The sequence below is a fragment of the Protopterus annectens genome, chromosome 8.part0 (assembly GCF_019279795.1).
Source record: "Protopterus annectens isolate FY-2018-M chromosome 8.part0, PAN1.0, whole genome shotgun sequence".
NCBI classification, from domain to species: domain Eukaryota; kingdom Metazoa; phylum Chordata; order Ceratodontiformes; family Protopteridae; genus Protopterus; species Protopterus annectens.
In genome coordinates this window covers 1,449,162,808-1,449,177,174 of record NC_056741.1, presented here as the reverse complement: position 1 = coordinate 1,449,177,174, position 14,367 = coordinate 1,449,162,808, and the positions used below count along the sequence as shown (strand labels likewise).

At 39.0% G+C, this 14,367-nt stretch overlaps 1 protein-coding gene across 1 annotated transcript in view; it reads right to left on the bottom strand.

Moving 5' to 3' along the window:
* Nucleotides 1-13,765, bottom strand: part of CCDC153 (coiled-coil domain containing 153) — a 271,504-nt gene extending 257,739 nt beyond the window's left edge. The window contains exons 1-2 of the mRNA XM_044079456.1: nt 13,669-13,765; nt 3,942-4,007 (exon numbers count right to left, since the gene is read on the bottom strand). Of these exons, the coding sequence (XP_043935391.1) occupies nt 3,942-4,007; nt 13,669-13,765 (163 nt within the window). The remainder of the gene's footprint in view (nt 1-3,941; nt 4,008-13,668) is intronic.
* Between the last annotated feature and the right edge of the window lie 602 nt (nt 13,766-14,367).

Genomic DNA, 14,367 nt, shown 5'->3' with positions numbered 1-14,367 from the left:
CCGAAAAACAAACCTCTAATTTAAACGGTTTGACAAACAGAAGGACGAAAGGACTAGGTCCTCCAACTGAAAAGGGCCTAGCCCACGGAAACAGTTATCGGGATACCACAAAACAAGCACACTACCAAAATGCTAAACACTAAGGACAATAGCTATGAACATAGCTTTTTGTTTAGAACAATAATTTTTCTTAAGACAAGAAAAAGGGTATTTAGCATCAGCCAAGAGCGAGACCACGTCCGAGCTACACGAGCGGCAAATGAGATCTGGGGATATGGAGCAGTGCACCATGGGATACCTGCTTAGCCCAGCCAATAGAAGACTTAGAGCTAGAAAAGTTTGGCTGAGTCGGAGCCGATATTTGGCTCCGAACCCACGGGTAAGAATGTAGGCGAGATAGGACTACATAACATGACATAGATATGTTTGCTGGGTGACACTGGGAATGTGTCACAGTTGAAGGTGTGTTGAAAGCATTACACTGTGTGTATTTGTTTTTTCTTTTTTTTCCTGACTTTACATAGAAGTTGTTATTAAACAGCAGTGTAGACAACTTAAGAAAACTTAGAGTTTGGGTTGTAAGGACTGGACAGCTTTGCTAGACTCTCAGAAATGTATCTATATGCAAATATTATAAGATTAAGGTCTTGAAAGTCTAATGTGATGTTGTTTAAGATAAAAAAAGTAGGGGTCCAAAGACAGAGCCTTGAGGTACACCTGTGTTTAACATTCAAATCTCAGTGAATATGCTACTAGCATATACTTGAAGTGATCTGTCCTTTTGATAAGTATGAAGTCAGGAAAGTGCATCCTCTGCAAAGTCTAACTTAAGTAATTTTGGAAGTAGGAAGGTATGTTTTGAATGCCCATGTCAAGGCAATAAATGCACCTGCAGAAATTAGGCCATTACTAATTTTGTTGTATAATAGTTAATAGTATTATGTTTTTTGGTTGTTGCTATTGCTTTAGTAGTACCAAGTGAGTTTCTCAAGGTGTACTGCTTGTCACAAAGCTGTCCATACTTAAGAGTTCTTTGTAGAAAGTTTTCAAAGAAATGTGATCTAAAACACAAGTCTGAAATTGGTCTCAAGAAGTTTAAGTTCTACACATTTACGTATTTTTGGGTACAGTGATTGTAATTATGTTCAGAAATTTATGTTAGCCACCTCAACAACAAAAAGAGGTGTATGAATAATCTAAATTATTTTTGAATTAAGTAAATAGTGAGGACAGTCAAAAGGTGCCACTCTGTTTCGAAGTATTGTTCTTCAAATTTTGATTTAGTTGCAGGAACTCCAAAAAATACAAATCTGCCACTATACCAGATCCCCATATTGTCTGTATCCCTTGCAAGGAAAAAAGCATGCTTAGTAACGAATACTGGATTACTAAATTACACATACTGATGACCTGAGAAAGGGCCAACAATAAAAACGTTCTTATTCCTCTCATCAAATGAAGAAGTGTTAGCATATCCAATGTGGTCTATTTAATAAAATGCTTTGAAAAAAAAAAACATTCTGTATCAGTATTACTTTACTGAGAAACAATCGGAGGGGGTGTTACAAATAAGATATAATGACTGAATTAATAACATGCATCTGCTGAAATACTTTATTGAATAAAAGTTTACTACGTGCACTGCTCTCGTTTATCATATATATTCTCACATATAGCAGCTTATTAAAAGAACTGCTGTCATTTTTTTTTAAGTTCCCTGACCAATTACTCCATGTAAGTCAAAACACTGGTTTCACTGACACAGTCATAGCTTCCATTAAGCAGCATTCAAACCACTGACTTTAAAGAGCAGTAAATGAGTTGTTTATATGCTGCAATGATTTCAGGCACAATGAGACAAAACTTTGGAAATGGAATATTTTTTTACAATAAATAACCTCCTGCCATAATACAATCTGCTACTATGTGTGTGTTTTTAAAACAATACAGCATAGTATAACAAACTATGCCTGGGAATTTGTTTCAATTGACTTTGTTGTGATATGTATATGCATATGTATATAAATGTGTGTATTATACATGTGTAAAAAACATGTACACGTGACCCTCTTAGAGTTCTAATAAAGCCTGTACGTTGATCCTGTTTTCAGCATTTCTGATTTTTATCCGGGACCTCCAGAATATGTACACATCAAATGATTTATTCAGATTTTCTCTCCCAAGACATTCCCATTTGTTCACTGCATGTACTGCAAATATTTTTTTTTTTCTGCAGTCTCTCTTCCATCTTTATACATAATTTCTAGTTCTGCAATATGGTATTTTTTGTAAAATAATGCATTTTTGCACTATATTAAAGCCTGGAAGATGTTTTTGAGTACATCTTTTCCTTCCCCTTCCTTAAGAAATGTATATTCACAACCTTTAACCTGTCCTAATATGACTTTTTGTACAATTCCCAGATTATGTATTTTGCCTTTCTGTAACCCTTCTCTACTCTAGTGTACTTGCCTTAAATAAGTAAATGGTCCAGAACTGTAAGCAATATACTCCACGGTGAGGCATTTACAATTACAATGTACCTTTTCTCACTAGTGACGGCCCTATGCAACTATTAATGTAATCTGATTTACACAATACATTGCTAAACTATTACCCTACCTCATGATTATCAGAGACAATAACTCTATGGTCTCTTTTATGTTATATGAATTTTAAATCATCATCCTTACAACCTTAATGTTTCACGGATTTTACACTAAAAGCATTCGCCTTGAATTCTTTGCACCAAATATCAACTATTAATTTTCAACCATTTTTATTTACCTCTGAATTATCAAAATTGATAGCCCTTAATGTCCTTTTTGTTTATACTTCAATATCCTCATCACAACTAGGATGATGTTCCAGGGTGTTTGCACTCATTAAGCATTTATTTTGGGTTCTTTGCACTAAATATCAACTGTTAACTTTTGACTCCTTTTTTAGTCTTTCGCTGATTCTTCCTCAGTTTATCTATGTTTACTGGCATAAGCACTTTTCTTCAAAGTTCCAAGGTTCTAGCAATCGGAAGAAAACACGTCATACAGCTTCAGAGCAAAGTAACCACAGAAAATATTGTAAAGCTGGTAATAAACAGGCAAACAAAAGCTGGTAAAATAAATTCACAGTTTTGTATTGATCTTGTTGGTTTAAAACCTCTTGACTTGTAGTGCATCAGAAAATTGACCAGATTTGGCTTCCTTACATCTCAAGCTTAAACTAGAAGAAGTATCATCAGATCAAGTTCAATTTGGTGAAGCTGAACTCCCCAACTGATGTTTTCTATAGGAAATCACTGACAGTGCAGATTGTAAACATTTATCAGCAGGGACACCTTTCTGCATGAGGTGGCTTAAGTTTAGGGGTGTGGGGTACTTCCTTTCATATAGGGGGGTACATGGGAGTTTACAGCCAGAAAAAAGTATTTTTTTGGTTACAGCCAGTTGCTTTTGCCCAGATATAGATTTTCACAATGTAAATCAATGAACCATATGAGAAGCACACAATTCATGCAGGGACACCACTGCACTTCTCTTAACCGACCACCCTCTTAAAATGTAATAAGACTTGCCTGACATAATTTTCCTTGGTAATATCATAGTGCCCTGGCTGCCATAATCTATAATTAATGAGATGTCCCTGGTGTAGACACATACAAAATTTGTAATAAGAAATAATAACTCATCTTACAACTCCATTGTAATGTGAAATGAAATTACACCAGTTATGACTAAATATTAAAAGGCATTGCATCACTTGATTTTATTGATAAAGTTTAAACCCCGTTAACACATTTTTAAATTCTGCCTCCAGCTGATGAGACAACTGCAAAAGGGGAAAATAAGACAAAAACAAAGTTGAAAATGTCTCTGCAAATACCATGCATTTAAAAAAATATATTTCCAAGCAGAATTATGAGGTAACGCAGCATTGCTTACCCAAATGATCTTTCAGCACATCCACTTCATGAGATGCCTTCTTGAACTTCTCCTCAATGACATTTTCTTAACAAGAGAAGGATGAAGAGGGAGGAAAAAGAAAACTGTTTACAAAGGGACACAAACAATCTGTAACAAATATAATCCACACTGCAACTAATGCAAGCCCTGACAGTGAAGACAGGAATAACAAAGACAGCACACGTAACAAATGTGAAATGCACAAAAAAGTATGATCATCTTTTAAGACATGCTCAACAAACCTGCAAGCATGCAACCTGCTGGAGTGATGCCTGTAAGGATGCTCTTCAGAAAGCAAGCATTTTTCTCATGCCAGTATAAACAACTATAGAGAGTAATGTGGAAGAGACACAACCCTAATCATAAAAAAAAATGTCTACAGTTAACTGGGAAATAATATGTCCAGGCTATACAGATATGCAATGCTAAAGTCTGATCTACTGTCTTACTTTGCTGTATGCAGCAGGCATTTCACACATTGCAGTGCAGTACAGTATTTGAGGATTAATAGTTTCCTTGCTGCACCGTTATTATGAGATTCCCTTTATGAAAACTGGCTACCTGTTGTACTGTATTATTATGTTCTGGAACATTCTGCTGTCCCATTACATTTCTCGGGAATACTTACTTTTGTCTTCAATATTCTAATTTTCTGTGTCATGTTGGAAAAAAGTGAAATTTTGGACCACCACACCGATTATCATTTGGTAAACACTTTACTGAAAAAGTACAGTTACCCAAGGTGCTCTCAATAATACTGAAGGGTTTATTTTCTTATGGCGGCCTGCTTTGAAAAAATAGGCGTCAGTAACGAAACTCTTTGTTGTCGCCTGGGTGGAGAATCTAGAGAAAAGTACAAATTCAAGTAGGTTGCGAGGTTCTCCAAAGCCTTAACATCTTTTTTTGCTTCATGTGCTCAGCAAAGTCTTCTGGAAGATTACCGAGAAAATCCATGTTGACAAATGTCATCCTTAGCTCTTTACTCATAACCGTCAGCGAGGAAGATTTATATATATGCCCTATAATGTAAAACATCTGACTATATATATATATATAATAAAAAGGGACACTAAGTGTGTGCCTTCTGAGCTATAGTCGATATGATATACCTACTCATGGGACCTAATATGTAGGGTCATATGACAGATGCCGAAAATATATAATAAAGAGTTTGTATTGAACTAATCCATCTATATGTTTTCAAATTTGCTTTTGGCCAGGTACAGGCTACTGTAGCATTTACACTTGTGAGGCAGGGCTTATTTTCTAGTCCTCCATCATTATGTCATTAATGTCAGTAGGGTATCATGGCAGTATATATTGGTGTCCTATTTATATTCAGTTGCTTTACTGGTATCTATTCTTTTATTTGCTGACTTTACCATACTGATAGGTCATGGAGCTAAATAATGGTTTTACATGGTCCATGAGTCATGGCATCGATAATATACAGAATAGCATATACACAGTCTAGCTGTATCACACACACACACATTTGTATGGCTATATATATCTAAGTCCATGGCAGCTATACACACATATACATACTACTATATATATATATATATATATATATATACATATAATATATACAAGCTTTATTTTGAATAAAGGGCATTTGAAGTTCTAGGTAAATGGGATATAGAAAGCCAGGCCTTCTTTTATCACCCTGTGTGTTGCAGTGTTTGTGTCACAGTATGACTACTCTTGTTTAAAATGCATCACACTACAGGAATGTCATGGCAGAAGGTAATTTGAATTTTACACATAATATTATTTGCACCATCAACGAGTGAATATACTAACAGGACAGCTAGAACACAGTAATCTACCTGGTTTTTAGTCTGTTTTCACAAATCTAATTTTCAACCTGTGTATAATAATGTAGTTAGGACTTTTGAACAGTTGGTATTACATGAGGCCACTTAACAAATATGCCCTGCTAATACAATCGAGACTTGGATAAATCCTAGAAGATTAGGTTAATCTACTTCACATTATAGGAATTCTTTGGTTAAGTATACCATACAATGTGGTCTTTGATAAAGGCGTGTCTTCCTGTGTCAACAATTATGAAAATGGTATAGGGTTATTAACACTTTTGACAAGACTCCGATAGTTGGGGAGGTTCACATTCACAACTAAAATGTTTGGACAGATAGTTGAATCTGATCTAATGAAACCAAAAGTTAAAAGAGGTTCCAACAGGATCATCCGTCTGTGGCCACTTATACACCTGTAATTTTGAGGATCATCAACTTAAGTGATGAAGAAGGGGTTTCCTGGAAGAACTGCTCCATGTGACTTAGGTATATTTCTTAGGTTTAGGAAAGCATGTCGAAGGTTACAGACAAAATACATGTTATCGAGTGAACCATTGATATAGTTAAGGCAGAACAGCTAAGGTCCAGTGGAAGGATGTCCATTTGGAGCAGCTGTTTCAAGCTAACCATTTCTAGATTTAGTTAACCGCCAGAAATTCACAAAAACATTCATCATTAAACCCTTTCATCTAAATCGAGTTTTCTTGAAAGCTCCCTTAACTAATCATGGAAAAAACTGGGTTAGCGGTATGAGTTCGCAGCTACTTACCAAAACCCCATTGTCAGTAAGCTTAAGTGGTTGGGTACTGCAGTTGAGTGTCTTTAAAATAGGTACAATTCCCAAGCCATTTGGGAACATTTTGCTGGGGCTTTTGTAACTTACTATTGGGCAGGCCCCATGTAAGTAATCATAGAAAATGGATACTATTTGAGCAGAATTATTTTGCACCTTTTGGAAGATAGCTGGTGCAGAAAACTGGATCTGCTGTCATGCAAATGGTCTCAATCTTAAAAAAACTTTGAAGAGATAACAATAGTCAGGGATGTACAGAATTCCAGGCTGTAATATACTAGTATTGCAACCACTGTCTCCCAGAGATTGAGGTAACTAAAATTCACTATTGAGGACATGGTTGGATAAAATACTCTGTGGAGTTCTAACTATTCTGAGGTCTGAGGGATGGGTAAGTTGCTTTATCGGTGACCACCTTAGTTCCAAAGTCTACGACGTTACCTTAAGATTCTATTATTGTCCTGTTTTAGCCCAGTTTAATAATAATTGGTATTTCTGAGACCTCCATATAACCTACAAAGATTACCAGCTACGAAAGTCTCCTTCCCCAATTTTAAGAAACACCCGGTGATGTCATTGAGAATGTTTCTCTTCCGGTGTACCTTTCTTCAGTCTTGAGGGGGTGCACGGAGAGAATCACTTAAGAGGTAGCTCCCATTTATGCATCAATCTTCAAGGCCGATTGACTTTTCTAACAATACTAGCTGTGCTGCAAGAAACCTTTAACCAGTGGTATAGACTGTTACACTCCTGCCTGGGTAAGTCCCATTGACCTCAAGGCCTCATAAAAGGGGTTTAGAAACCCTGCAAAGTAATTGTTGGGTAGTGTTGTGCGCAACAGTGGTTTGAATATCCAAAAAGAGTTAGGCAGAGGGGCTTGTTAAGCCGGCTAATGTTTGAATTGACATAAATGCCTACCGGTGCCCAGTTCAACTATCCCCAATGGTCGCTCCTCCCTGAGAATTAGCATGATGGCAGTGTTCAGAGGCGGTTTGAGTTTTTTTTAGATGCATCCAATGGTACAGTACCAACTTGGGACCTTAATGACAAATATGGATATGGGGCGAGCCAGGTAGGTTCTCCCCATTCATCTAATATGCGGTAAAATTCCACTATAGGTTTCCATTAAACTTTACACATGTTCTCCAATGATTTTATTGTCATGGGCTTCTAAGGTTACAGGTCAAAGAAGTAGACCATTAATAATCATTTCCAATGAAGGCATAGCTGGATTGGATCTAATGCCCTACTTAGGGCACTTTGCATCATTAATGTAAACCATGTTTGCCCATTGTTGTTCATAACATGTTTTGTTAAGTGAGTTCCATATGGTACCCCAACAGGTGGCATGTATGGGCCCATGTGAGCTTCTTAACAATCGCTAGTTTTGTCTTCACGAGAGGGGCTTATACACTAAATGATGCGATTAAGCTGAAACATGTGCCTACCATTAATCGAAGTAATCGCTTGTTTCTCTAGAACAATATGGCAACCTGACGCCCCAGAGGACTCCTTTTGATTTGTTACAGGGATAGGAGTTCCCGACACTAAATAACCTCGCCTGAGTTTGAGTGGAACTCCGGCCAGGATCTGAAGCCCAAGGACTGTGAGAAGATCCTTACAGTTGTACACTGCCATATTGTCTTGGTTAAACAAGCCCTCACTTGAAATAACGCTAGCATTACGCAAGTTATATCTTGAAATATTGGAATCATATCCTTATATACAGATGCATTGGAAACTTTTTACCCTGTTATAGATTCAATAAGTAAACTCATCGAGTTAACCTTCAAGCCTAATAGCTAATTATCTGAAGGACAATACGACCAGTCAATAGGCTTCTGTATCAAAGTTTAAACTATTTATGCCCATCTTTTCTAATCCAAGAATAGAAAGAGCTTTTTGGTACAAAAAAGAGGGGCAGACCAGTATGGACATTTTAAAAGATATTTAAAAATTGGCCCTTAGTTTCCCAATATATGTGCTGGGTGCCAATGGCCTGTTAAATATTGGTTTAACACCACTCCCACTTAATTGTCTCCCCAGGTAATAACCTTGCAAAGTTCATTCTATTACCAATGTGCCTGAGATACTAGAAAAAGTATATGAGGGCCCATTTTTAAAAAATGTTTGTTACGATGGCATAAATAGATTTAAACAACATGTATTTACCCAGCACCTGGACATGAATGTTACTTTATCAGGTGCTGCCCTATATAGAGTGCCCAGTGAATCATTTATATGTTGTGACCAGTACATCTCTTGCATGGAGTTAGAAGCACTTAATATGTGAGAATCATCCCTCCTTTCACTAGTTAGTGCGCACTGCATATTTAAAATGCCTCCAAAAATGGGCTAGCATTTCTGCCCATGATTGTTTTCAGCTCCATAAATGGGAATTTCACATTTTAGTACATCCTAAAGTGGGCAGAACAGTCTTGCATCAAATTTGTAAGACCAACCTTTAGAATAATAAGGGGCAAATTAATGCACCTCCACCAGTCTTAATAGCTTTAGAAATGTAGGGTTGACTACGATTCATGAACTTAGTGACAGTTTGACTTCTAACTCTAAAAAAGATGAAGGGGTAAGAAAAATGGATTGATTATCAATTTAAGTCATTTAGGATCAATCAGTTCTGTGGTGTTTTAAAAATAAGCCCCACCCTAGCCAAAGTAAGTGGGTCTGCTTGTATCTCCAGGTATTTTTAAACAAAATCGGTAGCCTCATTATCTACCCCATTCTAGTGCCTCAAGTTTTGTAGGACTCAAATGTTAGCCAACTAAGTCTGCTCTGACGACAATAAAAGGACTGTACCTCTCTGCTGAAGGGAAATCAAAACCTTTGAACCATAATGCACTCCTTTGGTACATATCGGATGTTCATACTCTGCAGTTGAAAATTATTTCCCGATCACAGAGTGTTGTCGAAGATGTAACCAGAGGCTCCTTGAAGATGTTATTTGGTCTAGCCTTCCATGCTTCATTTCCCCATTGTCACCTGAGTACCTTACAGCATACTGTTACAGTGCCCATATGTTCTATATACTATAAAAGACCTAGCAACAGGCCATGTTTGAATAAACCTGCATAATATACAATACAGATAATGTCATGGGAATCACCTTTGTTCTAGGTCTTTTAGAGTAATACAACCATCAATGATGGATAGGCTTTTGGAGATGTAATACTGTGGAATTTGCTCATAATGCCTTCATAAGATTGCAGGTAATTATTCCGCCTACCCGTTCTCAATGTTTAATGAATGCCCTTGGAAGCTCGTTAACATGTACAATCCTTGTCACCTAAATTATAAATTGACGCCCCTGGTCATCTCTTTTATATTATGGGCACCAGAAGACTATGTGTATTAAACATTGCTACCATTACATTTGAGGCGTCAATTTAAAAGTTAGAATCTGATCCCAACTGAGGGAAGCCCGCTCTTGTTATGACGTAAACCGTCCTGTGGTAGTGCACTAAAGACTCTTTGTTGGGTCAAAATAAAGCCTTTTAACTCTATCACATATGTATTAAGACTACACTGCTTTATATGATCTTCCTAGCAAAATAAAAGAATCAGAAATGGCATAGAGCTTAAAAATATCAATTGTTCCTTGAAAAGCAACCTATCTGCCTAATTTTGTTTTTTGGACATAAGCTCATCCATCGGGTGTAAACTATCCTAGGTACAATTGGGATACCCGGGCAACCACCTTCGTGATTTTGGGCCCTCCAGTTAAGCTGAAATTCACATCTGTTCACCTTATTCACTAGAAATATTAAACCCAAGTATGCTACTATCATTCGTGATTTTCTGGAGGTTCACTCAGCTACTCATCATAGCTACTCATAGTCCCATCATCATACTAAGCTGGACCTGGCACTAACCGGTCGAAAGCTGACTGGCATTGTGATTTTGCTTAGCATAAGCTGATTTAGTATATATTTGGATAATGTCCATGATCCAGTGGACTAAGTATGGTCACTGCCATATTCACGATGTCAGTTAAGACCTCAGTTTACTGCATCCATGGGAGTATCAGGCTGGCATAGAGGTGATACTGTTACACTTTATCAGTCGGTTACTGTTACAAACGATGCTCCGACCTTAGTCATCAGCTGACCTGACCTATCCATGAGTCAGTACATGGTCTCGTCTAAAGAAAGGGTGACCTAGGTTGACCAACTTGGTGCCGCGGAGCAGTATTTTATTTGCTAGGAGGCTAAATGCCTGGCACTAACTCAGCTCGGGGAGGTCCAGGGTCAGCTACTGACCTAAGCTCACATATGGTTTGTAGCCACCACCCCCAGGGGCCGTTATGCATTAATATATATATATTTCCAGATACACACACACCGTTACTATGGGGCAGTGGCATCATTGGACATTCGTAACTAATCACTATATTTTAATTCTGATCAAGGGCAGTTTCTTAGGGTGGCAGTTCATTCTTATCATGCTTACTGACCTAGACTGGTACTAATGTGACCGTTGGGGTCACTGCCAGGTGAGCCTAGCCTATCAGTGATAGAATGGTTGTGTGTGTGTGTGTAGGTATGCACACACACATCACCCCTAGATTCGCCTCGCGAGGGGTGGAGTTGATACCATATGAAAATCGTACCTCTGTGACTGATCAAACATTGCTTTCACTGATCAAACCACTGTCACATCTAGTTGGTTGCCCTGTATGTTGGTTAAACTGTAGCATGAGGTAGTGACTACATATGCATGATGGGAGCTAGGTATATACACATACACACACACACATGATGTTAACTACTGGACGTGAGCTGGATACTCTATATATATATATATATATATACCCAAGGTTGGGCGATGATTGGTCTTTGTGTAATTGTCTTTTAGGTCAATAACGTGACTGCATTTAGGTTCCTGTTTAAGACACGGGTTCATGAAGTGATACCATCTTAATACGGAATGTGCCTATAAAAGCCCCAAATCAATTTCCGGCCCGGATGTAACCCAGGTATACTGTAGGCTATGTAGGTCAGAAAACAAATCTGAAATCCTTTTTGTGTAGAGGTAATCAAGCTGCACGAGATGACACAGTCTTACCATTTGGCAGGTCTGGATTGCTGTGGAACCAGGACTATATCCCCTATCATATATATGCATATCACTACTAGTACTGCAGCTCACTGAGCGGTCCAGCTCAGTAGCTAGGGTCAGGTCCATCATGCAGTAGGTAACATCTTATTATGCTATTCATTCACATGAGAGTCACACTGGAGAAAATGTCATCATTATGTTACTGCAGCCTCGAGTGACCTCCATATGACCTGAGGCATCGATTATTCGAACTGTAGGCATTACGAAGACTTAGGCAGGTCATGCATTGTTCATCCAGGACATTTTAGTCATGAGCTGTGGCCATTATAATATACGTAATAACCACCACCTATTTAATGGTATGGCAGCCCTAGTTGTACCCTCCCAGTATTACACACACACATGATTACCCATATATATATATATGGAGGTCAGCTACCTCCTTACATAGTACACACACACATCAGTTGGCATTTCAGGCAGCAGTCAAGGCAGGGCTTCGGGGAACTACCTGGTCGGGGACTCAGGGTGACGGTGATAAATATCATGCTTAGAGCACTGGTATATATATCATACATATACATATATATATACTACACACACACGGGAGGCTAAACTAGTGCTTATATACCAATGAATTTACATATATTATGGCATCAGGTATCAGTGAGGGTGACTCGAATAAGCTTTACTGAGGCCAAGAACGGTGCCATGAATGGACACCCCTAACTCCATTGTATCAAGCCAGGTAGGCCATTGCTGTTTTCAGTTATTAGTTGGACACAGTATTCCACTATAGGTTGAACTCATCCATTTTGCAGCCCCATCACTTTTGTTACCTCCTGATAGAACGCACATCCCTAAGGCTGAAATTCATGGGCAGACAGTGCTAAATGTCCCCACTATTAAATTAACAACCAAGCCAGTTATGCCCTTGCACAAAGGTGATGGGCTAACCTGACCCACTAGAATCTTTAGCAAATGTTAAAACCTGAGTATTCCAGGCCTTCACAGGTCATCCCCTGCATTGACCCTTGCAGCAACTTATGTGACTACAGCCCAGCATAAACTTCTTTCCTCCAAAAGAATGAATAGATCTGGAAAGAGCCCTATCTATATAATTTTTGAGCACTGATTTCCCTTTTATTTGAACTCGTCGCTGTCCTCGAGCCAGGTTCAAAAAATCACTGATAAGGACCATTTATTGTTATTTTACTGATTCGTAGGCATGGATGGATAGAGGGGCAGCTTATTGCAGCCAGTACTTCAGAATAAGCTGTTCACTAGGTAGGTACCTCATGACCTGGGCACTGACCTAGTAGCTGCACTATATGTAGCTACGTAGCTAAATGTGCTGTGAGACACACACCCGCAGTATTTTACTATTATTGCCATTTTTTACCTCCACTGACTAGCTGACCTCAGGTATAGCTACCTCAGGCTGACTGGATAGTCACTGTGACTCCATACACGCTGACTGGCTGGATGTGAAGCATCCCCATCCCTGTAAAGCAGGAATCATGGCTCATGTTTAGCTAAGGCAGGTATTATTATTAAACAGTTTGGGATTTATTTTAATCATTTCTGTACACTTAGTCTGTATGTTCTTTATCATGCTATTGGTGTTCAATACAGCCAATTCTGTGGATGGGGATGGACCCTGATCAACTAGAACTCACATAGACCTTGGTACTGGTACTTATTGTAGTTCTATTTACCTATTCCCAACTAGCATACTCAAAAATGCCCGAGTTCCCTCTATATGCAACATGCTAGTGCATCCATGACCTATATGTATAGGTAAATGGACCTGTGAGCTTGGGTTCTAAAATAATGAGAGTGGTCACCCTCTGGCTGCAGTCATTGGTAAACACATACAATATCGATACATCCTCCAGGCATTTTGGAATTTCTGATGGAGTTATTCAGAACTACATAATGCAGAAACTCTAGCCCCTTTGGAGAGTAGGGTATCCACTACCCACTCCATTTAGATGCATAGGTGGAGGCATACCTACAGTCGGAATTGTCCATACTACTGGATCATGGCTAGGTGCATCATGATTTACCATATCAGGTGGACTATCACTCAGGCTCACGAAGGGTACCATCTTAGTTGTGAGGCCCATCCTGACTGGCATCACCTCCACCCTATCGACTCCAGTCCATCCATAAGAATTGTTCCACATCTTAGCCAAATGGAGGTAATATGTGGATGTGGGGCAGTGGGCAGCTATGGATGCTGGCAGCTATGACTTTGATGTTAATCTGGTACTTGGGAACATACATTGGAGTCTTTAGTGGATACAGCTATCCGCATCCACCTGATGTCATGCCATGCATTATCAACCCCATCCATGCCAGGTGGAAAGCCCGGCAGGTGATAATGGTTCACATTGAATTACACAGGTGGATGATGATGGCATGGAATACCCTGTTCACCAAACTTTGACCATATATTAGAGCCATAGTGCATAGGTGGCACTGCATGCATGGCCCCAAGCCTGCATATTACAGTACTTTAGCAGGTAGTCGACCTCCACTGAGTCACTAGTGGAGTGCACCTCCACTGACCGCTGAGTCACCTGGACTGGCACTCCCCCCAGTCCAGTGACCATCACCTCGCTTGAACCCAGGTCAAGTACGGGTAGGTGGAGTATCAGTAGGCTAGGCCTCCCAGGTGAGCTGAGCTATAGGGGTGGAGTGATGACTC